The sequence below is a fragment of the Canis lupus genome, chromosome 1, assembly GCF_003254725.2.
Source record: "Canis lupus dingo isolate Sandy chromosome 1, ASM325472v2, whole genome shotgun sequence".
In the NCBI taxonomy this organism is placed as follows: Eukaryota; Metazoa; Chordata; class Mammalia; order Carnivora; family Canidae; genus Canis; species Canis lupus.
In genome coordinates this window covers 121,987,554-122,012,569 of record NC_064243.1, presented here as the reverse complement: position 1 = coordinate 122,012,569, position 25,016 = coordinate 121,987,554, and the positions used below count along the sequence as shown (strand labels likewise).

General features: G+C 54.4%; 3 protein-coding genes and 1 long non-coding RNA gene across 6 annotated transcripts in view; 2 read left to right on the top strand and 2 right to left on the bottom strand.

Moving 5' to 3' along the window:
- The window catches only part of POP4 (POP4 homolog, ribonuclease P/MRP subunit), a 42,853-nt gene that overhangs the window by 2,364 nt on the left and 15,473 nt on the right, over nucleotides 1-25,016 (top strand). Inside the window, exons 3-5 of the mRNA XM_025421875.3 lie at nucleotides 4,405-4,641; nucleotides 6,125-6,403; nucleotides 8,887-9,174. Of these exons, the coding sequence (XP_025277660.1) occupies nucleotides 4,405-4,641; nucleotides 6,125-6,403; nucleotides 8,887-9,174 (804 nt within the window). The remainder of the gene's footprint in view (nucleotides 1-4,404; nucleotides 4,642-6,124; nucleotides 6,404-8,886; nucleotides 9,175-25,016) is intronic.
- LOC112645638 (60S ribosomal protein L29-like) lies at nucleotides 11,846-12,943 on the bottom strand. Its single transcript, XM_035710311.2, has 2 exons — nucleotides 12,819-12,943; nucleotides 11,846-12,344 (listed from the first exon to the last, which is right to left on the bottom strand). The coding sequence occupies exons 1-2, from the start codon at nucleotides 12,941-12,943 to the stop codon at nucleotides 11,852-11,854; spliced, it is 618 nt and encodes a 205-aa protein (XP_035566204.2). The 3' UTR covers nucleotides 11,846-11,851.
- Nucleotides 12,330-25,016, bottom strand: part of C1H19orf12 (chromosome 1 C19orf12 homolog) — a 79,186-nt gene continuing 66,499 nt past the window's right edge. Inside the window, exons 2-4 of one of the 3 annotated variants that reach the window (XM_025425296.3) lie at nucleotides 22,027-22,175; nucleotides 14,833-15,071; nucleotides 12,330-14,340 (exon numbers count right to left, since the gene is read on the bottom strand). In XM_025425296.3, coding sequence (XP_025281081.2) covers nucleotides 14,839-15,071; nucleotides 22,027-22,175 — 382 coding nt within the window. In that variant the 3' untranslated portion in view covers nucleotides 12,330-14,340; nucleotides 14,833-14,838. The remainder of the gene's footprint in view (nucleotides 14,341-14,832; nucleotides 15,072-22,026; nucleotides 22,176-25,016) is intronic. The other 2 variants (XM_025425297.3, XR_007403387.1) reach the window with 2 other exon arrangements.
- On the top strand, nucleotides 13,870-23,921 carry LOC125752875 (uncharacterized). Its single transcript, XR_007403393.1, has 2 exons — nucleotides 13,870-14,005; nucleotides 22,787-23,921. It is a non-coding gene; the product is annotated as an uncharacterized LOC125752875 (long non-coding RNA).

Below are 25,016 nucleotides of genomic sequence, written 5' to 3'. Positions count from 1 at the left end.
ACTGATGCGGCAGAGTCTGTGTATGAGGCTTCAAAGGGACCAGGGGGAGCCACGTGGCACGAAGGTCCAAGGCTGGGCCTGCAGGACGGTGCAACCTTAGTGTCTCATCTCGCCGTGGTGGCCCGCGCTTCTATGCACCTCCACACCTCTCTTCTGGAAAGGGTCACCCAGGGCAGGTTTCCCAACACAGCTGCACCTCCAGTTGGGATCCACAGTGAGATCACAGACCTGATGGAGTTCACACCGACTCATGGGTGTGGCACTGGAGCCAGGAGTTCTCTTCTCAGTAGCCACACTCATGGAAAGCCCACAGCCCCCATTAAGAAGGCAACTGATGGCAAGGGAACTCTGTCCTCTCCAGTTCAGCACTGTGGTCACACTTAACAGGTAATAGGAGGAATAGATCGTGTGAGGGGAAGTGCAACAGCTGGACCAAGGGTGCACACCTCATTGCCAGTCCCGATTCTCCCTCCATCGCTCAGCTCTGCCCTCCTGGGGGCTGACATGGGTCCTAGGTAGGCCCCGGTCCGTGTGGTGGCTCCCATGGCTATCGGTTTACCTCCTCTAGTTTAGCACCCAGTGGAAAAGACTCTGTCACTCCCTGGAGCTCCTGGGGTTCCCTCTCAGTGGTCTGCCTTGGGTCATATGCCAAACTGCAAACCCGTCCCAGTGGCCACAGAGGTGTGACGCTCTCATGGGCTGGGGATGTCATAACCTCTCAGTTCCAGAGCTAGGAACTGAGGCAGAACAACTGTGTTCCCCACCAGGAAGTTGAATGCTGCTAACAGAAGGAACAAATTGCAATTGTCCCAAAACATCTAAATTCTGGGGACAATACATAACTTCTCATAATTTCAGTCACTAACTATAATATAATAACACTAAGCTGTTATCCAACATAAACCTATCTTTCAGATTAATAGGACGGGATCACACAAAGACCATCCCCAGCTCACGGAATGTCGTGCGTTGCCCCAGGTGCAGATCCTGAGAGGAGACAGCAGCAGTCTGTTGGGAGGTCATGAGATCACTGTCGGGGAGGCAGAGAGTGAGACAGACAAACAGGGGGTGTTATCAGGCTCACTGCCACTATGGGGAACAATAGTGGGGGAAATCAATCCCACCAGGAGATGCTGGGACATGGCAAGACACTCCAGAGCATCCCACATGGGGCCGAGGGAGCTGGGGTATTTACGCACCCCCTCCTGCTCGATCCCACAGCTTCTGGCTGGCTGTGCCCCCTGACAATGCAGCCCTGAGGCAGAGATTTGCAGGTGCTGGTTGTGGGATTGGGGCTGGCATACCCGAGGTGGGAAGGGAGAGGAGGGGGGCCGGCACCCAACAGACTCCAAAGACACTAGACCGAGCTATGTGCTCGGGGAGGCCCTAGAGCCATTTGAGACTCTCGTGATTCCTCCGTCTCTATCGCAGCAGAACCACGTACCAGCGTATCGAGCCCTTTACAAGCTACAGTTAATAGAGATTTTTGTAGGTGGAATGTTAAGTCACTTAATGAGGTTCAAAAGTTAGAAATGTCTTCTTGAAGAACGATCCTTTTCCTCTTTGATATAACTCTTACTCGGAATGTCAACACATCTTATAAATACCATGGTCTCTAAGCCACCCTGAGAAAAGAAAACTGAATTCCAAGGTTTTTTTTTTCCTTAAAGTCAATTTCTTTCTTTACAAGATCCAAACGGGGTTGCAAACCGTCCTGGAAACTAACTGATGGATTTCTGCACTTTTAACCCAACTGTTGTGACTGTTGCTGAGATGCCACTAGAGCACACACACGGTGTAGCTTCCCACAAACTGCCTCGTCGCATCCCCAGAGCTGATGCCCAGAAGGGACACGTTGTTCTCAGAGAGCCTAAGGCAAAGGTTTGATGGTCACACACAAGAATCATCCCAACTGCAGACCAGTAACCCCACGTGCACCCGGCTCCTTACCCCTCTAAGAGGTGACTCAATGCCCATCAGCTCATGGGACCCTGGGAGACCTGAAGGACACAGACCACAGGTTCCCCTCCACACATGGCCTGAACTTCATCCAGGTGAGAGGTGCTTCCAAGGTTGATGGAGAAGGTGGAAAGCAAGCTGGACTCTAAACCGCAGCATGAAGACTTCCCACCACACCACTGGGCCCGGATGGCTGGCTTCCCTCGCACCTTGAAACTTAGTTCATGCCACCTGAGATGCCGTTTTCATTGGTCAAAGAGATCAAATTACAGCAAATTTGCCACTTTCGTGTATCAAAGAGGTCAAACCCGAGTATTATCAATTTCACACGGTTCAACCTAACACAAAGCCCTTTGGAGCCTGATTCTAGTGAGTGAGAATATCAGAAATCCGTTGGAACCACCATCTCAAGTAGGAAGACTATTTTAATCAAAAAGGGGGGAGGGTCACAATCTCACAACGGAGACGTAGTGCTTTTGTGAAGCACGTGCCCTGCTGTCTGTGCTGTGTCCCCTGGACCCACCCTGGGAGCCAGGGAGTGTGTCAGTCCGCTGTCCCTGTCTGACAGAGAAATGCCAGGGAAGCCCGTCTGGGGCCACTGCCACCGCAATCCTCTGCTCCAAGGATAGAGCTCTGCTCTGAGGGGCCCTCCTACGCTGCGCTGCCTCCCCACCCACACGCGACCCGGGAGGGGGAAGGGAGGAGGGTACGAGGCCGCTGTCACCAGGTCCCCGGGAACCAGCTTGGGAAAGCATCCGAGCGGCTGCCCAAGGTGCGAGGACGTGATCTGCCTGCAGAGCCTGCCCAGCTGCACGGCAGACACGGATCCCAGGGGAAGGCTCCTCTGATGCGTCTCGGCCCGAAAGCGACAGGCTGAGCAGACGTGAGGACTCCTAAAACCCACAACTGCTTTGAGACCAACTCCCTTTTTATGTAAAACAGAAGAAAAGGGGAAAAAAGAAATAGGTCTGTTTACTCTTTCTCCACATTGAGCTTAATGTTGTAGAAGCAGTTTTATGAACAGGCCCACAGACCATCATCTCTGCAGCATTAGTTCCAATCGCATTATTGCCTAATCGCAGAGCACCTGAGTGTGTAACGCGGGAGCTGCCATCAGGCGGGACACGGGGGAAGGAAGGTTTTCTCCAAAGCCCAGGGTTCAGGAAACTGGACCAAGTGTGGGACCCAGGAAATTTAACAACAATCCCCTACCCCTGGGCAAGCAGAGCAGGACTGATTCCATTTTGTGCTACCCCCGCCACCTCCCCTATGACCCCCACATGACCTGCTTGTTGCTTAAGGCGCTGCCCCACCCTAGGTGAGCCGCTGGGCACACCCTAATCGGAAATCGGCTCATAACAATGTAACCCTGCTTTGTGCCCCCCAAAACTGCGCGCCCATTCTGACCAAAGTAATAGGCCAGCTCAAGTGGATCCTATAGGGGAAGGGGTAATTCAGTCGGCCGCCTGCGTGTGGACCGACACGACCGTGCAACTTTCTGCGTATCCCATGGGCCACTGGCCCCGATAAAGCTGCTACGCCTCTTAGTCTCGGGGTCCAAGTCCCGCTCCGCTGTGTCGGGTGCACTTGGACCTAAGCCCGAGCTTGTAAATAAACCCTCGGGTGTTTGCATCGGTGTCGGCTCCTCGGTGGTTTCTCGGATTCGCAATCTTGGGCACAACATTTGGGGGCTCGTCCGGGATCCAAGAAACCTCCAGGACCCCATCGGGAGGGTTTCACGCGTGGTAAGTGCACTCAGCTTTTTCCACCTTTTGCACGCATATTTTCTGAGAGCTCTGAACTGTACCGTACCTGTAGGAATTCCGATCTGTATTGGGTCGGCATTGGCTTAGGCGGACGCGCTGGCGGGCCGTCGACCGGGGGTCTTGAGGAGACGTCCCTTGCCCCTGCCTGGGGGACTGAGGCCCTCATCTGTAGGTGACGGAGGTCCTCATCTGTAAGGAGGTCGGCTGCCAGCCCTTCGGGTTGCTTTCTGTTTTGTCTCTGCGGCCGCACTGGAACGTTGGTCTGTGTTACTATGTCCTTGTTAACTTTTTTTGCATTTGTCTGGGTTGTTGTGTCCTTGTTAATTGTCTTTACTGTGTGTCTTGGTGTGGATTAGGGACATAATGGGGGAGACAGAAACCACTCCCCTGTCTCTTATGCTCTCCCACTTCTCGGATGTTAGGGAAAGAGCTCGTATTCTGAGCATAGACATACGGAGAGAGAGATTCCGAATTTACTGCATGTCAGAATGGCCAACCTTTGGCGTGGGATGGCCCCGAGAAGGAACTTCCCACCTACCTATTATCTTACAGGTTAAGACCGTGATCTTCAGGGACAAACCGGACGGCCACTCTGACCAGGTGCCCTACATCCTGATCTGGCAGGACATGATCGAGAATCCCCCTCCTTGGCTAAAACCATTTTTACCCCCCAAAGCAGGACCCACCGAGATTCTAGCCCTGCGGAAAGCGGAGAAGGAGACTGACTCCACGCCCCAAGCGCCCCTTTATCCGGTCTGCCAGGATTCCTCCCCGGAGGACCTGATTCTCCCGCCGCCCTACCGGGCACCCCCTCCCCCTTCCGCCCCTCCATTGGAGACACCGGGGGCTGCAGAAGGGGCGTCCCCCCTCCCTGACGAGGGAGGCCCTGTGCGCGGGCCAGCAGCGGGGACACGCGGTCGGACCCAGCGGAGGGCCCCACCTCTGAATGCGGGGCCAGCCGACTCCACCGCCCTTCCTCTCCACGCCATGGGGCCCCCACGACGAGACTGGCGAGCAGCTAATGTTATATTGGCCATTCTCCACCAGTGATTTATATACTTGGAAAACCCAAAATGCAAAGTTCTCTGATAATCTGAGAGGTCTAATCGGGCTTTTAGATACTGTTCTCCTTACCCACCAGCCTACTTGGGATGATGCCGACAGCTCTTGCAGGTTCTCTTCACCACCGAGGAGAGAGAACGAATTCAGGTGGAAGCCCGGAAGTCTGTCCTGGGAGAGGACAGACAGCCGACTCAAAACCCAGACCTCATAAATGCTGCCTTCCCTTTATCCCGCCCCACCTGGGACTACAACTCAGCTGAAGGTAAGGAGAGACTCCGGGTCCACCGCCAGACTCTAGTGGCAGGTCCCAAGGCTGCCGCGCGCAAGCCCACCAATCTGGCCAAGGTCTATGATGTGAGACAGGGCAAGGATGAGAGTCCAGCAGCCTTCTTAGAGGGAGTCATAGAGGCTTTTAGGCAGTGCACCCCTATGAACCCAGAAGCCCCGGAAACAAAGGCCGCAATTATCATGGCTTTTGTTAACCAGGCCGCTCCGGACATTAAAAAGAAATTGCAGGGATCCCTGGGTGGCGCAGCGGTTTGGCGCCTGCCTTTGGCCCAGGGCGCGATCCTGGAGACCCGGGATCGAATCCCACGTCGGGCTCCCGGTGCATGGAGCCTGCTTCTCCTTCTGCCTATGTCTCTGCCTCTCTCTCTCTCTCTCTGTGTGTGACTATCATAAATAAATAAAAATTAAAAAAAAAAAAAAAAGAAATTGCAAAGGGTAGAGAGACTGGGAGAGAAGAGCTTGCGGGACTTAGTGATAGTGGCAGAACGAGTCTATAATAATAGAGAAAGTCCGGAAGAACAATAAACCAAACTAAGTGACCGGCAGACCCGAAATCTGGCCAAGATCCTGCTGGCCACAACCATGGACGACCCACAGGAAAGACGGAGGCACCTCAAGAAGCTGGCTTCAGGGACCGGTAAGGAGGATGGCCCTGGTCCCCCTTGGGAGTGCCCTAAGATGAACAAAAACCTATTGCAAAGAGGAGGGCCACTGGGTAAAAAGCTGCCCTAACAAAAGATCTAAGGCCCCTGCCAAGATCTTGGAAATGGAGGACCTGGACAATTAGGGGAGTCAGGGTTCGGCACCCCTCCCCGAGCCCAGGGTAACTCTTAAAGTGGAGGGGCAACCTGTTGAATTCCTAGTGGACACTGGGGTACAACATTTGGTTTTATTACAACCCCAAGGGAAATTGGCAAACAAAACTTCATGGGTGCAAGGGGCCACCAGGCACCAGCAAAAGTTTGAAGGGACAGAGGCCATGAACAGAGCCTTTAATGACCTTAAACAGGCCTTACTGTCTGCCCCGGCTCTTGGGTTGCCCGATCTAGCCAAGCCCTTCTACCTGTATGTGGACGAGAAAGACAGGGTGGCAAAAGGGGTCCTTGCCCAGTACTCAGGTCCCTGGAAGAGACCCATAGCCGATCTCTCCAAAAAGCTGGACACAGTGGCTGCTGGATGGCCCCCAGGCTTAAAAATTATTGCTGCGGTGGCCACTATGGTCAAGGATGCAGACAAACTGGCCATGGGGCAAGAACTGCATGTTACCACCCCACACGCTATTAAAGGGGAACTCAAACAGCCCCCAGCCCGCTGGATCAGCAATGCCCGTCTGACCCACTATCAGAGCCTACTGCTAAACCCCACCAGAATCTTATTTAAGCCACCGACAACCCTGAATCCGGCAACGCTACTCCCTAACCCAGACTGGGACCCCCTCTGCATGACTGTCAAGAAATTTTGGCACAGGTGCACGGAGTCAGAGCTGATCTCCAGGACCAGCCACTGCCAGATGCCGATGCCACCTGGTACACGGATGGCAGCAGTTTTGTCCGAGAAGGAGTCAGGTATGCGGGGGCAGCCGTAACCACAGAAATGGAGACCGTCTGGGTGGGGCCACTGGCAGCCGGACGTCGGCTCAACGGGCAGAACTGATCCCCCTGGCCAAGGCGCTGACCATGGGGGAAGGTAAACGAATCAACATCTACACCGACAGCAGGTACGCCTTTGCCACCACTCGCACCCACGGAGCCCTTTACAGAGAGAGAGAGGGCTCCTGACAGCAGAGGGAAAGACTGTTCCAAACCAAATGGAGATCCTTGAACTCCTGAGGACCCTCTGGCTGCCCAAGGCCCTAGCCATCATCCACTGTCCGGGGCACCTAAAGGCAGACACGCCAGTAGCCAGGGGAAACCGGCTAGCCGATTGAAAAGCAAAGGAGGCGGCCCTTTTGGTGACCCAGGTCTTAGCAACCACGCTACCTGATCCGGGGGAGCGGACCCTGCCGGACACCCCCAACTATGCTGATGCTGACTTACACTGGATCAAACGCTTGCCTGTGACCCAGTGCTTGTGTGGCTGGGGGAGGGCCGCAGACTCCAGCATCATCTTGCCAGAGGAACTGGGACGGCGAGTCCTATCCAAAACACATCGGAGTACTCACACGGGAACAAGGAAGATGGAAGACCTCCTACGACATGCAAAGATCACTATTAAAGACTCTCGAGCAGAGATCGAGCAGATCGTGGCAAGCTGCCACTCATGCCAGTTAACTAATGCCTCCGCCATGGATCTAACCTGGGCACCCGGCTCCGGGGGGACCGCCCAGGAGCCTACTGGGAAGTGGACTTCACTGAGGTAAAACCTGGAAAATACAGATACAGGTATTTATTAGTGTTTGTAGATACTTTTTTCAGGATGCACAGAGGCATTTCCCACCAAACCTGAAACGGCACAGACCGTGACCAAGAGACTGCTGGAAGACATCGTACCGAGGTATGGTTTTCCTGTTAAGATTGGGTCAGACAAGGGCCCAGGATTCTTCTCTAAGGTAACACAGGGAGTGGCCCTAGTACTTGGGGCAGATTGGAAATTAGATTGTGCATATAGGCCCCAGAGCTCAGGACAGGTAGAGAGGATGGACAGAACATTAAAGGAGACCTGAACTAAATCAGCCCTGGAGACTGGCGGGGACTGGGTGACTCTCCTCCCCTTCGCCCTATATAGGGTGAGGAACTCCCCATGTAAGATGGGACTGACTCCCTACGAGATCATGTTCGGTCTTCCTCCACCTGTCATCCCCATTTTAAAACTTGAGGTGCTTGTGAATTTGATGATCACCAACTTCTTTTCTCCCTCCAAATGTCATGAACCCATGAGCAGGTGTGGCCTAAGCCGAGGGCCCTCTACGAGACTGGGCCACCCCCGGATCCCCTTCGATATCGGCCAGGTGACTGGGTGTACGTGTGGAGATACCAACACCGGACACTTCCACCTCGCTGGAAGGGACCTACACCGTGATCCTGACCACTCTCACCGCTCTCAAGGCCGACGGGAGTACTCCCTGGTCCACTGCACCCGCGTCCGGCCAGCTGACCCACACGCCGTTCTCAAGGACTTTGTTCCAGAATGGAAAGGCCACCCGGACAAGGACAATCCCCTAAAGCTAAGACTGTGCCATTCTCACTTATTTCCCACCTCCAAGACTCCCTAGTCTGAGGTTGTCCTTCAAAATAGAAGGGATTAGACTTAGTCTTCCTACAACAAAGGGTGGGGGGGGGGGGTATGTGCTGCCTTAACGTAGGATGTTGCTTCTTCGCTGGAATATAAAGGGGAGCGAGACCAGCAGCAAGGTTGGTGAGAATCCTGGTTTAATCATCCCCCGGCTCACTCTGAGAGCAACCTGGACCCTTGATCGGATCCTGCATAGGAGCCTCTGAAAACGGGGGGAATGTGGGACCCAGGAAACGTAACAAAATCCCCAACCCCTGGACAAGCAGAGCAGGACTGATTCCATTTTGTGCTGCACCTGCCACCGCCCCCATGACCCCCACGGGACCTGCTGAGGGCTTAAGGCGCCCCACGCCCCGCCCCCGGAGCTCCCCGCCAACGCCCCGCCCACCCAGGCCCCGCCCCCACGCCCCGCCCCCCGGAACCCCCGCCAACGCCCCGCCCACCCAGGCCCCGCCCCCGGAGCCCCCCGCCAACGCCCCGCCCCCCCCGGAGCCGCCCTCGTCCCGCCCCGCCCAGGCCCCGCCCCCGGAGCCCCGCCCACGCCCCGCCCTCGACCCGCCCCCCGAGCCCCCGCGCGCAGACCCCGCCTCCGACGCCCTGACCCGCGGGGCCCCTCGGGGGCGGGGCCGGCCTCCTGCGCAGGCGCGGCCGCGGGGTCGCCCGTCAGTGACGTCACAGGCGGCGCGTCAGACCCCGCGCCCCGAGCCCGGCTGCCGGCTGGAACCTGCGGGTGCGGCGTCCGAGGGGCGCGGCGACGGGGACGGGGACGGGGACGGGGAGGCCCGCGGAGCCCCCGGCGGTCGGAGGGACGCGGAGGCCGAGACGCGGGGCCGCCCCGGCCCGGCCCGGGAGGACCCGAGGATGAAGGGTAAGGGACGTGCTGGCGCGGCGCTGCGGGGGGGGGGTCGGGGGGAGGGGAGGGGCGGGGCTGCGCGGGGGGGAGGGGCGGGGCTGCGCGGGGCTGCGGCCCCTCCTCCACCCGGCCCCGCCCAGGCGCTGGCGTCAGCATCTCGGACGGGGTCTCGGGGGCGCGCTGGGGTAACGGCGACCCTCGAGGGTTGCTCGGAAGCAGAACGACGTGAAACGCGTAGATGTGGGGGCGCGGGGGGGGGAGGGGCGTGACCCCGGGGTCCCGGGATCCAGGCCCGCGTCGGGTCCCCGCGGGGAGCCTCCTACTCCCCCGGCCCGAGTCTGACTGTCAGGGATAAAGCGTCTAAAGCAATGACGCACGTGGAGGCTGGGCCGGGGCGTGGGCCGGGGCAGGTGCTCAAGGACCGTGGGTGCTGACGTTGCGGCACCACTTCCCGGCCTTTGCTCCGCGCCTGGGACCCTCGCAGCGCGTCCTCGCTGGGGTAGCTCTTGAACACAGGCCTCCTTGCCTCCGTCCCGTGGAGGGAGAACCAGGCCCTGCGACCCCTCCAGTACAGCAGCCTCCGTGTGCTGCACCGCAGGAGCTCGGCCTGCTCAGCTCACCGGGGAGCTCGGGGCTAGCGGAGCTCCCGCGGGCCACGTCAGCCGCGTGGGCCAGTGTTGGGCCCTGAAACCGGGCCTCTCCCTTATACGCACTACACTGACACCCACGCTCGTCCCCCGAGCCGTGTTGCTCTTCTTCAGACAAATTACGTAAGACACGGGAGCGTGCAAGCTTTAGGCGTGGAAACCACATTGAGACTAGGTTTTGAGCGTGAACAAAGACCTTCCGTGCTTTATCAGACCGTCTGCTGTATGACATCCCCGAGGTCACTGACCCTGCGCTGTGAAAAGTCCCTTTGTTTCCGAACATCTTACTGTTAACAAAACGTAATACTTCCAACCCTCCGCGTCCCAGGAAGCTCTAGCACGTGACTTATTTTTTTTTAAGTTTTACGAGTTTATTTCAGAGAGAGAGAAAACGCAAGACCTGGGGGGAGGGAGAAGCAGACCCTCCTCTCCTCCCCCTCCTCCTATCAGGGAGCCTGATGCAGCGCTCAATCTAAGACACTGGGATCGCGACCTGAGCTGAAAGCAGACGCTGCACCAAGTGGGCCTCCCAGCGACCCCTATCCTACAAGTTTCAACTGAGTTACTTAGATTTCTAGAGCAACCGTTCAAGCTCCTGACTTGCCGTATTCTGCACCAGTCACCTCCTGGTGTCGTCTACTGACCCGAGGTAGCATCTGAACTTGTTGCACATGCAGGACCCGGGAGTGAGGCCCAAGTATCTACATGTCAGCAGGAACCAGCGATGGTTCCCACGTGAATTAGCGTTTGCGAAACACCATTTTATTTTTATTTCTTCTACCGAATGTCTGCTGGAAAGCACCCAGAAGCCAAACTGGCAAAGTCATTTGAGGAATTGCACTGCACAGGGACAGAGAAATGGAGCAGTGGCTAGAGAGGTAAAAGTTGCTTTTTAAACAGCTGTATTGGGATAAATCTCACATGGCAGGAAATCCATCCATCTGTTAAAGTTTGCCGTTCAGAGATTCCTGGTGTATTCACAGAATCGTGTACCCGTTCCCACTACTTGATTCCAGGGGATTGTTAACACCCCAAAAGAAACCCTACACCCGTGGGCACCCAAGCACATTCTCCCCTGCCCCAGCCCCTGACCCCTATCCATCGGTCTTCAATCTCTGCAGATTGCCTATTCGGACATTGGCTACGCGTGGAATTGTGCTCTGTGTGGTCCTTTATGACGGGCTCACACTTGTGGCTTGTGTCACATCCTGTTGCAGAGACACCAGAGAGAAGACCCCACATCCCAAAGGGCCCCCGGCTCGACAGGCCCTCCTGCCTGGTAGCCTAGGTGCCTGTGCCACCCGCCTGGGGATGAGCGGGACCCGTTCCCGTGCCAGCGGGGCCAGGCCTCCGAGAGGGAGGGCCTCTAGGCCAGTCGGGGCGGCGGTGGATGGTCCCTGGAGGCAGCCCCGGGAGCTGGGGGCCAGGCTAGTTCTTGTTTGGTTTTGGGACAGGTGCATAATCCACGTGTTTACACTCTGGAATCCCCCGGGGCTCGAGGTGCCACACCCGGAGATCCTGGTCCACCTGTGCGGCTTCCTTCAGAGGAACCCGAGCCATCCCCGGCACCAGTTCCCGTTTGTCTTTCTCTTTATTCCCCCCAAGCCTGTAAGTGTGAAGTTGCTGTGGGGCAGATGCGGTATAGGCGGCCGATCTGAATCCCAGAGGCCGATCCCCATCTCCTCCGCGTTAAAATCAGTGATGAGGCTGCCCAGGAGGCACCTTGACTCCCTCCCTGGTGCTCGGCCCTGGGGCGGCTCCCTCCTCTCCCACAGCCCCAAACAGCAGGGCCCTGGGCATCTTGATCTGTTTCCATTGAGATTCTTGTCTCGTCCTGTCTCCCTGAAGTGCAGTGTGTTGGCTGGAAAGTGTGCAGCTTCCTGGTTCCTGAGCCTTTTCTTCTTCAAGTCGCTCTCCCAGAGGACGGTGTCCCCGCGTGTGGTCGCTCCGTGTGCGTCGTCATCCTACGGCCCTGCCAGTTTGGGTTGGGTCTTTTTTTTTTTTCTTTTTTCTTTTTTTTTTTTTTGACAGATCCTGCCGCAGGTTTATTTGTACAAACAGCACAGGAGGACACCAGGCCCGTGTACACGGAAGCCCAGCACTGGAGCCTCGGTGGGGGCCTGGGCACCTTTGGGAGCCTGCACTGCTGAGGTAGGAGCAGTAGCCAGAGCTGGGGTCACAGCTGCAGTCTGGGCCTTGGTTTGAGCCTTGGCCTTAGCCTTTGGCCAGCAGAGCCTGAGACCTTTGGCAATGCGGGCATGAACACATTCCCCAAGCTTGGGGTGAGCGGTGTAGGCTATTCGATTGAGCTTGGGGCTGCTGCCCTTTGGGATCTTGGGCTTAATCTCCTTGGACTTCACAAGGGCCTTAGCCTCGGCACGTGCAGTCATGGCTTTGGCACTGTGGGCCTGCATCTTCTCCAGGCCCTTCTTGTTGTTCTTCTTGGCAAAGCGCATGTTCCTCAGGAACTTGGGGTCTACTCCCTTAAGAGATTCGTATCTTTGTGATTGAGGTTTCTTTCCATTCTTTTTTTTTTTTTTTTTTTTTAATGATTTTATTTATTTACTCACGAAAGACAGAGAGAGAGGCACAGACACAGGCAGAGGGAGAAGCAGGCTCCATGCCGGGAGCCCGAGGCGGGACTCAATCTCAGAACTTCAGGATCACGCCCTGGGCTGAAGGCGGCGCTAAACCGCTGAGCCACCCAGGGATCCCCCGTGACTGGGGTTTCTTGATGCCATTTCTGTGCCATTTTCATGACTGCTTGTGCGTGGTATGGTTCTTGGGGTTGGCCACGTCTGCACCAAAGCCCACGGCTCCCCAAGCACCTCGGACCAGAAGAGAAAAAGAAAGGCGGGTTTGGTCATTTGTATGGACGTTCACTCATTAATCGTTCAGGCTTTTGCTTCGTTGCAAAGGAGAACGGGGAAAGGCCGTCCCTGAGACGCACACGAATGAAAGAAACAGCCACCACGTCAGTACTGGAGAGAAACCCCTTGCGGCTCCCTGTGCCTGCCAGCATCTGGGGTCCCCACAGCTGCCCTGAAGCTGCGAGTCAGGCGGCTGGGCCCCAGCTTCGCCTCCTGACCCGCTGTTAGCAAGTCTTCCGAGAAGCCTCCTCTGGCCAGTAAAGCCATTTACCTCCCCACAGCCCCCTTCCCGGGGTGGTTTAGGCCAGTCCTGGCGGATCTTCATTCCCATATGTTGATTGTTCGGGATCGAGACTCGTTCTGGTTTCTCTGCAGACACGTTGCAGGACACATGGTGACGCTGTGTTTGTGGCTTATTCAAACCTCAGGAAGACCCCAGCCCCCTGCCCAGGGGAAGTCCTAACAGGGCATCCTTGAGGAGCCACCTCCTGGCCCGGCAGGTGACCCAGGGAGGCGGGAGGGAAGAGAGAGGATGCGCCGCCTTGCCCACTGGATGGCTCCTCTCAATGGGTAACAGGGAGAGGACCGTCCAGCCCAGACATCTCAGAAGACGGAAAAATAAGAGAGTTCATTCCAGCTAAAAATACAACCATCTGCCTGTGAAGAGCCTTGCTCGGCGCTGTCATGTCCACACCCAAAGCAGGTTAAAAACTGGCCTGAACAGATGGTTTCTTTCTATAATTACTGGGTCCCCCCCCACCACCAAGGCTCCTCCTCGGCTGCCTCTTTGCCCTGCTGGCAGCCCCCTGCTGTTTCCGGCCACCCCGTTGTCACTGCCCACCTGGCCACCACCCTGCCAGCGTAGGGGCCAGCCCACAGCCAGCCCTCTGCTCAGGCTGGGACCCCCTCACCCCCTGCTGGGAGTCAGCCACTGGGCCTGGGGGGGGGGCGTCAACACCACCTGGGGAGAGGGCCAGCAGGAGGCCACCCCGGCCTTGTCACCCCCACTAGCAAAGAAAACCGAATCCCACCAGGATGTCCATAATCACCCATCTAATAAGGAATTTTGATGCACCATCCTCCTGTGTCTTGGTGCAGATGCAGTGAGATGTGTACCCCAGACCCTGAGGCGGGGAGGGCACCAAGATGTGAAGGAAGGAGGTTAACACAAAATGTTCGCTGCAGCAGGGAAAACCACACCGGGGACCTGGCTCAGTGCCGGGATGCTCCACGGCCATGACGCATATTTACGAGACATTTTAAAGGACGACGTCACAGATGTCAGTGTTAATTGGTAACAATGTTCAGAGGAGTCTGAGCGGGAAGAATGTGAGTATGTTGGAGATGCCAGATGCCGACACGAGGTGTTAGAGGGTGGGCTGAGCTGGGGGCATGTGTTAAGGGTGATTTTCTGGGTGGTGACACTGATAGTGGTCTCCTGATCCTTTTCTGCATTTTTCTAAGCTTTCATCAATAAACACAAGCGCAAGGAAATGATTATGGTTTCCAAAGACCATTTCAAGGGGAGTAAGGGAATACCCAAGACCGGGCACGGTGGCTGCCCCTGGGGAGGGGGCTGGGGTAGGCCTGCATGCTGGGGGAAGCCTCGCCTTTCCATCGGTCCTCTCTGGAGTCTTCCGAGTTTTGCACCAGGCTCTTATTACCTGTTAAAAGAATAAATAAAGGAAGATTTTGCAAAGGAGACACAGAAGGAAACACTAAAGCACAGGAGGCGAGGGGAGAGCCGGAGGGAGAGCCAGGAAAGTGCTTTCTCCTCCCAGGTTAGGACTGGAGGTCTGCTCTGCCCTCTTGGGCCCAAAGCCCATCCCAGGGCACCCCAGGACCCCGCTGGTCCCGGGTGACTTCACTCAGGAAGGGCTGCTCCATCTGCTTCAACTCTGGTCAGGAGTTGGGTCAGTGTCTTTCCCAGGAATAAAGGCAGGCAGGCCAGGGGGTGGGAGAGGCTCCCGGGGACATCAGTGTGGGACCTCTGAACCAGGACTCTCATATCTCATGGGTTCAGAGAGTTGAGCCCAACACATGAATAATGAATGGGTGAGGCTTACCCCAACTTCCCAATCACCTTCTATGAATTAGGAGAACCATCTGATTGGCCTACTGTGCTATAGGTCAGGAGAATCATCTAGTCAACGTACTGAAGTTTATTCGTTGAGGTACTTTTTCAGCTTCCACATCAGCTGCTGCTTCAGGTCCTCACTACCCATGACCAGTCTGTTCAGCATCTTGTCATCTGTGTACTTCAGATCCCTGATGATGCCCTTACATTCATTCAAGAGCTTTTGCTTCTTATCAGCTGGCAGCTCCATTAGGGCCTGAGGAACTGACTTCGAGAGTCTGCTAATCCATGCATCTAAAGGACTCCAAGCCTTCTCCTCTAAAAACAAGGAAGGTTGAATAAATTGGGCCTTATCCATACACAAAGGCCTAGGTTCCTCCTGGGAGCACGCCCGCGCCATGACGAGTGGGCACATTCCCGAGCAGGCCAGCACAGCCTCAGCCTTATGTCCCCTCCACCCACAGTCGGCAGAGGTTTATGGGGACTTCGGCCCATTTGGCTCAGACAATTGACAGCCAGCATGCCCATCATTAAGCTCTGCCCTCACAGGTGCAGCACAAGGTGGCTCCTCGCAGCTGCGCCAAATAAAATCTTCTCCAGGGCCTGGAGGTTTCCTGCTTCCCACAGAACCCTCTCATCTGAAAGCAGAGAGCTGAGAAGCAAGTGCATTTTCAAGGAGAATCATCTCAGTGTTGGGGCTGGGTCTTCCCCATCATACGCTCTTTGTCCCTGAACTTTGGAAATGTCTATTGAAATCACGTGGTTAAGGGACTGGGGACAGAGGAGACCTGTATACTGGAGGCAGTGGTTGTCTACGCCAGCCCTCCCGAGTTGTATGGTGATAATCATCCAATGTAGGTTACCCAACTCCTACTCTTCCCGTGACCCCAAAGGGGCATAATCGACATTTTTAAAGGAAAATTTAGGATCCAGTTTCAGGTGCACGACTTTGGGACTCGAGGGCTTGTGTCGAGGGACGGTTGTATCTGGTCGGGTGGGCCGCAGGTTTGCTACAGGAAGGGGCCCTGGAGCAGGGGAATCACACTCGGGTGCCCTCTGGGGCCAGGCAGGAATGAGGGTGGCTCAGGGAGCCTGTGAGTGACCGGGAGCTGGGTCCCTGCCTAAAGGATGGTGGCTACCCCTTGCTGGCCCATGGCTACCACACGGATGCCAGTTTTCTTCATTAAAAAGTGCGGTGAGAGGGCTTTCAAGATGGTAGAGGAATTGGAGACTCATTTTAGACTCAAAGACCAGACCCCTCCAGGTTGAGTGTAAGGTAGTGGAGGACCATCTATCATGGTAATGGACGTCAAAAGAAAGCTCAAGTAGGAACCCTTCTATAGACAAATTAGAATTTAAAGACTCAAGAAATGAAGAAAGACACTATGTCATAATTAAAGTGTTTATGCAGCAAAAGGGTCTAAAAATTGTAAATGATGCCTGTAACATGGGAGCAGACAATTATAGAAACCAATTAATATCAAAATTAAAGAGACATTGATAATACAATAACGGTAGGGTACTCTTAACACCCCACTCACAGCAATGGAGAGATCATCTAAGCAGAATCACCAAAGAAACAACAGCTTTGAATGACACACTGGACCCGGTGGACATTACAGATATACTCAAAGCATGTCATCCTAAAGCAACAGCATACACATTTCTCAAGCACATGGAAAATTCTCCAGAACAGATCACATACTGGGTCACAATGCAGGTCTCAACTGGTACCACAAGACTGGGAATATTCCCAATCCCAATTTCAGACCATAATGCTCTGAAAACAAATCAATCACCATAGGACATTTGGAAGGAACTCAAATACTTGGAGATTAAAGAGCATCCTACTAAAGAATGAATGAGTCAACCAGAAAAATAAAGAGTTTAAAAAGTTAATGGAAACAAATGAAAATGAAAACACAACTGTTCTACATATCTAGGATAGAGCAAAGATGGTCTGAAGAGGAAGTACACAACAATATAAGCCTTTCTCAAGAAACAAGAAAAGTCTCAAATACACAATCTAACCTTACATCTAAAGGAGCTGGAGAAAGAACAGGAAATACATCAGGAGAAGAGAAATAATAAAGATAAGACCAGAAATCAATGACAGAAACCAAAAGAACAGTGAAACAGATCAGCGCGATTAGAAGCTGGTTCTTGAAGGATTGATAACATGGATGAATCCCTAGGCCTGCTTTCTGAAAATGAAAAAAAGGACCCAAATAGATAAAATCACAAATGAAAGGGATCACTACCAACACCGAGGAAATAGAATTATAAGAACATATCATGAGTAAGTATATGCCAACAAATTATGCAATCTGGAAGAAATGGATGCATTCCTGAAAACTTATAAAGTAATGAAACCGAAACAGGAAGAGCTAGAAAACCTGAACAGACCCATAACCAGCAAGGAAACTGAAGCAGTAATACAAAATCTCCCAACAAACAAGAATCCAGTGCTGGATGGCTTCCTAGGGGAATTGTGCCAAACATTTAAAGAATTAATATGTATTCCTCTAAAGTTTTTCAAAGAGTAAAAATGAAAGGAAAACTTCCAAACTTGTTCTGTGAGGCCAGCAAAACCTGATACCAAACCAAAGACCCCACCAGAAGGGAGACCAATAGACCAATATCCCTGATGAACAATGATGCAAAAATTCTCACCAGGATACTAACCAGTGGGATCCAACAGTACATTGAAAGGATTATTCACCACAACCAAGTGGGATTTATTCCTGAGCTGCAAGGGTGGTTCAACATCTGCCAATCAATCAATGTGCATCACAACATTAATAAAAGAAAGATTCAGAACAATAGGATCCTCTCAATAGATGCAGAAAATTAATTTGACAAAGTACAGCATCCTTTCTTGAAAACTTTCCGTGGTGTGGGGATAGAACATACCTCAATATCATAAATTCCATTTATGAAAACCCCACAGCAGTTGTCATTCGCCTTGGGGGAAAACATAGCTTTACCCCCAAGGTCAGGAACATGACAGGGATGTTCATTCTTATCTATGTTGTTCAACACCGTATTAGAAGTCCTAGCCTCAGCAATGAGACCACAAAGAAATAAAATAAGATAAGATAAATAAAATAAAATAAATAAAATAAAATAAAATAAAATAAAAGGCATCCAGCTAGTAATGAAGAAGTCAAGCTCTTATCTCTGCAAACTGACATGATAGTTTGTGAAAAAAACGAAAAGACCACCCCAAAATTGCTAGAACTCCTACAGGAATAGCAATGTGGCATTTTACAAAATCAATGCACAGAAATCCTTTGCATTTCTGTACAATCACAATGAGACAGAAGAAAGAGAATTTAGGAAGCTGATCCCTCAAAGAATTGCACCAAAACCATAATATACCTAGGAATAAACCTAACCGAGGAGGCAAAGGATCTGTACTTAGAAAACTATAGAACACTCATGAGGATATTTCCAAATGACCTATTAGATAAAGAGCTAGTATCCAAGATCTATAAAGAACTTACTAAACTCAACACCCAAGAAAGAAAAAATCCAATCATGAAATGGGCAGAAGACATGGACAGAAATTTCACCAAAGAAGACGTAGCCAACAAGCACACGAGAAAATGCTCCGCATCACTGGCCATCAGGGAAATACACATCAAAACCACAATGAGATTCCCACCTCACACCAGTGAGAATGGGGAACATTAACAAGACAGGAAACCACAAATGTTGGAGAGGATGTGGAGAAAAGGGAACCCTCTTACACTGTTGCTGGGAATGTGAACTGGTGCAGTCACCCTGGAAAACTGTGTGGAGGTTCCTCAAAGAGTTAAAAATAGGGCTACATCACCACCCAGCAATTGCACTTCTGGGGATTTACCCCAAAGATACAGATGGAGTGAAACGGCAGGACACCTGCACCCCGAGGTTTCTAGCAGCAATGTCCACAATACCCAGACTGTGGAAGGAGCCTCGGTGTCCATCGACAGATGATGGATAGAGAAGCTGTGGTCTATGGATACAGTGGAATATCACCCAGCCATTAGAAGGGATGAATACTCACCATTTGCTTCAACGTGGATGGAACTGGAGGGTATCATGCTGAGTGAAGTAAGTCACTCAGAGAAGGACCATATCATATGCTTTCACTCATACAGGGATATAAGAAATAGTGAAAGGGATTATAGGGTAAAGGAGGGGAACTAAGTGGGAAAAATTAGAGGGAAGACAAACCATGAGAGACTCCTCTAACTCTGGGAAACAAAAAAGAGGTAACGGAATGGGAGGTGGGCAGGGGGATGGGGTGACTGGGTGATGGTCACTGAGGGGGGCACTTGATGGGATGAGCACTGGGTGTTATATGTTGGCGAACTTCAATTAAAAAAAAAACACTCATGAAGGATACTGAGGAAGACATGCAGAAGTGGAAAAACATTTCATGCTCATAGATTGGAAGAACAAATACTGTTAACATATCTATGCTGCCCTGAGCAATCGACACATTTAATACAATCCCTATCAAAATACCATCAACTTTTTTCATACACCCGGACAAATAATCCTAAAATTATCATGGAACCAGAAAAGACCCCAGATTACCACAGGAATTTTGAAAAAGAAAAACAAAGGTGGAGACAAGTTTTATTGTCTTGTTTCAAGACTTCAAGCTTTATTACAAAGCCGTCAGTCATCGTGAAGACAGTATGTTCCTGGCATAAGGGCAGACACATGTTGGATCAGAATACAGAACCCAAAAGTGGACGCGCAACTCTATGGTCAACTCATCTTTAACAAAGAATATTAAATGGAAAAAGAACAGTCTCTTCAATAAGTGGTTTTGGAACAATTGGACAGCCACGTGCAGTATAATTAAACTGAACCATTTTCTTACATACAAAAACAAAACAAAACAAAAACTTAAAAATGGATGAAAGATCCAATGTGTGACAGGAACCCATCAAAACCCTAGAGGAGACCACAGGCAGCAACCTCTAACCTCAACCACAGCAAATTCTTCCTTGCCACGTCTCCAAAGACAAGGGAAACAAAAGCAAAAATGAGCTATTGGGACTTCATCAAGATAAAAAGCTTCTGCACAGCAAAGGAAACAGTCAACAAAACCAAAAGAAAGCTTACAGAATGGGAGAAGATATTTGAAAATGTTTATTGATAAAGGGCTAGTATCCAAAATCTATCAAGAACTTACCAAGCTCAACACCCAAGAAAAACAATTCAGTCATGATATGGGCAGAAGAGATGAACAGACATTTCTCCAAAGAAGACCTACACATGAAAAACAGACACATGAAAAAATGCTCCTCATTTCCACGTGAGGGAAATACAAATCAAAACTGCAGTGAGATAACACCTCACACCAGTGAGAATAGCAAGCATTAGCAAGTCAGGAAACAGGAAATGTTGGTGAAGATGTGGAGAAAGGGGGTACCCTCAACAATGTTGGTGACAATGCAAGCTGGTGCAGCCACCGTGGAAAACTGTGGAGGTTCCTCAAAATCTTGAAAACAGAGCTATCTTCCAACCCAGGTATTCCATTACTGGGTATTTACCCCAAAGATACAAATGTAGTGATTGGCAGTGGCACCTGCACCCCAATGTTTATAGCAGCAATGTTCACAATAGCCAAATTATGGAAAAAGCCCAGATGTCCATCCACAGGTGAATGGATAAAGAAGAGGTGCTGTGTATATACAATGGACTACTGCTGGCCCCTCATAAAGAATGAGATCTCACCATTTGCAGCAACATGGATGGAAGTAGAAGGTATTATGCTAAGTGAAGTGAGTAACTCAGAGAAAGAATTATCATATGATCTCACTGATATGTAGAATTTAAGAAGCAAAACGAAGGGTCATAGAGAAGAAAGAAAAAAATGATATCAGATGGAATCAAAGAGGGAGATAAACCATAAAAGACTCTTAATCATAGGAAACAAGCTGAGAGTTGCAGACGATGAGGGTTGAGGGGAGAGAGTACTCAGTGATAGTGAGGAGGCCTGCGATTTAATGAGCAGTGGGTATTATATAAGCTGCTGGATCCCCAACTAACAATATGCTATATGGAAGTTATTCAGTTTAAATCGAACATAATAAAAATGCTTAAGATGAAAAAATATACATGAGGAAGCCCAGCATTCTTTGAAAAATCTCTAAATATATTTTAATTAAAAATAAGAAGTCCCATGATTCTTAAGCATCATGATGAGATGTTAATGGATGCAGCTCAGCTACTTAGTGACCCTGAAAGGGCAGAGCCTGGACAAGGGAGACGCTGGGGTCACAGTGGACAAACCTGGCAAGGACCCCCTTAAGCAGAGATCGCGGCAGGCATCCCCAGGGAGGCCCCATGGAAGTCACGTGTCCCTGAAAAGGTGCCATGAGCCGGGCACCCCTCTCCTCCGAAGGTCTGGGACACAAGATGGGAACGTGGGGGGAACGGAAGCGGCTGAGGGGTTTGGGGGGTTCCCCACACGGTCCGCCAACCGCTCTGTGCTTCCACGGCCCGGTCCAAGTGAAGGTTTCTCTGAAAGGAGACGCCGGGGCCAGAGGGGCCCGGGCCTGGGTGGACCCCACCAGGAGGCGGGAGCCTGCAGCCTCCCAGGAGGCCCGGCGTGGACGCAGCTGGAAACCCGCTCCTCCCCGGGACGCAGCCAGGCCGGCCTCGGGCCCGGAGGCAGAACGCGGCCCCGGCCAGGCTGCCCCTCGGCTGCAGAGGAAAGAGGACCCGGGAGGGGAAAGCAGTCGTTCCCAAGGTCTGCTGAACGTCCCCCACGACGCCCGAGAGATGCTTCGAGCCGGCGGCAGGTGCGCTCCTCTGCACCTGGACGGCTGTTGCTGCTCCGGCCTGGGACCGTCTGCTCCCGGACCCGGCGGTCTCTCCCCACGAGCAAGTGGAGAAGGGCCCCCTCGGCCGTGCCAGCCTCCCCCCGGCTCCCTCTGCAGGGACACGTGATGGTGCCAGGGCAAGGAGGCTGGCGGGGACCCAGCACAGCCCCACTGTCGGACGCTGGGACACGTCCCTGCGGGGAGAGGCGCCCCGGGTCTGCGTGGACACGTGCCATTTGCAAGGATGCCCGGATTCCTGAGACATTCACACTCAAGCCCGTGTTTCCCATAGGATGAGTTAGGTACACGGAGACCGTGTCACAGAAGCAACCTCAGCTCAAAGCATCGCACACGGGTCACCCTTCCGTGGGGTCTCTGTGGTGTCAAGGGCTGTTTGTACGACACCCTGGAGGCTGGCCGCCCCCTGCGGAGCTTGCACTTACCAACAGTTTCTTTGGATTGGGCTCTGAACAGACCTACAAAGAAAGCCCAAAACCTTGCGCCCTTCTTTTTAGCTCTCTTCTTCCTCTCCTCAGCGATGGAGCAGAGCACCATCATGATGGCTTCTTCTTGGACGGGTTCCTTGATGAACCTCAAAGGAAGCATTTCAAAGGGAGAGTGTTAATGAGCATCGGAGTATTTCCACCCAAACGCTACTCCTCCTAGTGTCGAGGCCGAGTCTCGCGTGGACGGCAGCAGCTCGGCCGTATGCATACAGAGGGCACCCAGCCCTGAGGGCCGTTCCTTGGCTCGGATGAAGCAGGTGGCACTTAGTTAACAAGCAGATGGAATTGGACCGGACAGGTCTTCCTTGCCCTCTGCTTAACCTCTGCTGTATGACAGGAAGGAGCAAGGCCAGGACGCACTCCCCCCAGCCACCCGCGGAGGCCAGTGTGCCCTCCTGGCGTCCGCGGCCTTCTGCTGGCTCCCGCATCCCCGGGGCCTGGAGCCTGGCGGGGGCAACACAGCCTGGCCTCGATCCCGGCCCTGGGATGGGGCAGAGGAAGGCACTGGATGCGGGGACTGCTCATTGCCGCCCTGGGCCCCTGAGCACACTCGCCCAGTCCCGCGTGTGAAGTATAGACACACCAGCTACAGGCTGGGCTCCCGAGGGTCCGAGGGGATCGGAGGCGGGCACCCGGCGGGGGTCAGGGTGGCCCTGGAGGATGTTCTCTCACCCATACACGCCTCTGGCTTTTGTAGGAGCAGCTCCTCCTGACGCCAGTGGGGCTCCGCATGTGGGCTGCGAAGGCAGTTCCAAGTGACCCGGGAAGGGCTGTGACCTGAGAGGCGACACAGCCGCGGAAATGCAGGGGGTTGCACGTCAGGACAGACGGACCTTTGCAACGATGAGCTTTGAGGAGCTCCCTGAGGTCAGGAAGTTGTTGGCCACAGGGGTGGGAAGCAAGCAGGCAAGCGGCGCACGGGCCGCGTGGGCTCTGCCCAGGTGGGGCGCGTGGGGAGCACAGCGCTGACGGGCCACCTGACGGGCCCCGGGAGTAAAGCCCAAGAGGCCGGGAGCTGCTGCTTCTCCCCCGGCTTCAGCTGGACCCCAGGCGGGAAGGGCCCCTCCCTTCCATGACGCCCGAGTCCTCAAGCATCCCTGAGGGACCTCGACTCAGCGGGGGGCAGACCCTGTTGCTCAGTAATGTCTGCTGACATCTTTCCCCCCAAGGGTCCTCCAGCACCAGGCTCTAAGGCGACGGTACCCTCCCGGTCCTGGGAGAGAACCCGGAGCCCTTACCACAAGTCTGCAGGTCTGCAGTGTGGCCACGGGCAGGCTCCAGGGTTTCTGTGCAGTCCTAGGAGCGGTCAGAGTGTCCCGCGCTCTGGCCCCCGCAGTTCCTGAGGTCCCGGGGTCCCCACCGTGCATGGGACTCCCTGCCCGCCTTGCCATGTACAGCCACGATGCGGGCTGAGCTGCTGCATTTGCCCTGGAGCTCACCAAGCGCCACCCACATCCCCCCAACGTGTCTGCTTGACCGGTGGGGTGTGGAGGCCGCGCAGGGTGCTCCAGGGCCTGGAGGAGGTCGGGTGCGCCTGCCCCGCCCTGGCTCCCTGCGTCCCGGACCTGCCAGGACACCCGTGGCGCCCCGGCTCCTTTCCCCCCACTGCAGCCCTGGCGCAGAGTCCAGGCCCATCCGCCACCCTGGAAGCGAGCCGCCGGGACGGGTGAGCCCCGTGCACACACAGGTCACAGTAATGCACTAGCGTCCTAACAGCAACTGGACTGCACCTGGCGCGAGTCACCGAGCGAGGAGGGGGTGCAGGGTGTGACTTGGTTTACCCAGTCCCAGGTGCTGCGCAGCTATGCCAATAAAATGAGTTTCGTGTCAAATACTACCGCATTTCGAGTATTGAGAACCCAGGGGTCTCATTTCACGGTAGGTCCCTTGGTAGAGCGAGCGGTCCTCCCGGGTCCCCGCTGTGTCGTTCACACCCGGCTCATGCTGGCTTTCTGGCCGTCCGCTGTGCTGGGGAGCAGGGAGACCGCGGGCCGTCCTGGCAGGCCCTCTGGAGGCTGCGGTGAGCTGCCCGCTGCAGGCTCCCAAGGAGCCCACCACGGGCTGCGGGGCTGGCTGCCCGGGCGCTGCCCTCACCAGTGGGGAGGATGCACCCGCACTCACACTGCGTGGCGGGCAAGGAAATGTGCTAAAGGGGCAGGAGAGGCCCCGTCCCCCCAGTGTCCCTCAGGGAACCTAGCTCCCCAGCTGCTCTGAATGACTTCCCAGAAGCGCCAGGGGCTAGGGAGGCCTCGTGGTGCAAATGGCACCCCCGGGCCCCCGGAGCCCAGCAGGGCCGCGCAGGGCCGCCCTGACCCCTCGCCCTAGGGGAGCAGGTGCCGCCTCCCTGTGCCCCAGGCCCGGGCCGGGCGGCCGTCCCTGCCCTCCCAGCGTAGGGAGGTCACCCTGGGACCTCTCAGCGTCCCCCCGTGTCTTCTCATAAAGGCTAACTTCCAGCCCCGGGGAGTCTTTACCATCCTCCCATCCCTGGGACTTTCTGGCGGGCGGGGCGGGGTGCTGGCACCCACATCCTCCTAGGACGCCGCTCTGCACACACAGGAGGGGCGCACAGCTGGTGACCCGGAGCTCACGCACACCCCGGCACTGCAGACGCCCCGCTCGGCGCCAGCGCCCTGAGTCCCGCCCCCAGGGTCGCAGCCCACTAGGCCGCCTGTGCTGCCTGGGCCGTGACTCGGCCTCTCCGTGCCTCAGTGGTTCATACAGGCCCTGGACACCTGGCGCCGGGGGCGGGCCCCGCAGCCCGTAGGTCTCCTGGCACTGCGCCCCTGGCACTGGCCTCTCCCATGGGTGCCCAGACCCTGCACCTGCCGGGCTGCGACCCGGGGAGACCCAGGCCCTGCACCTGCTGGGCCACAGCTGCAGGCAATGGAGGCCTGCATTCCCCTCACCTCAGGTAACCCTCCCAGCAT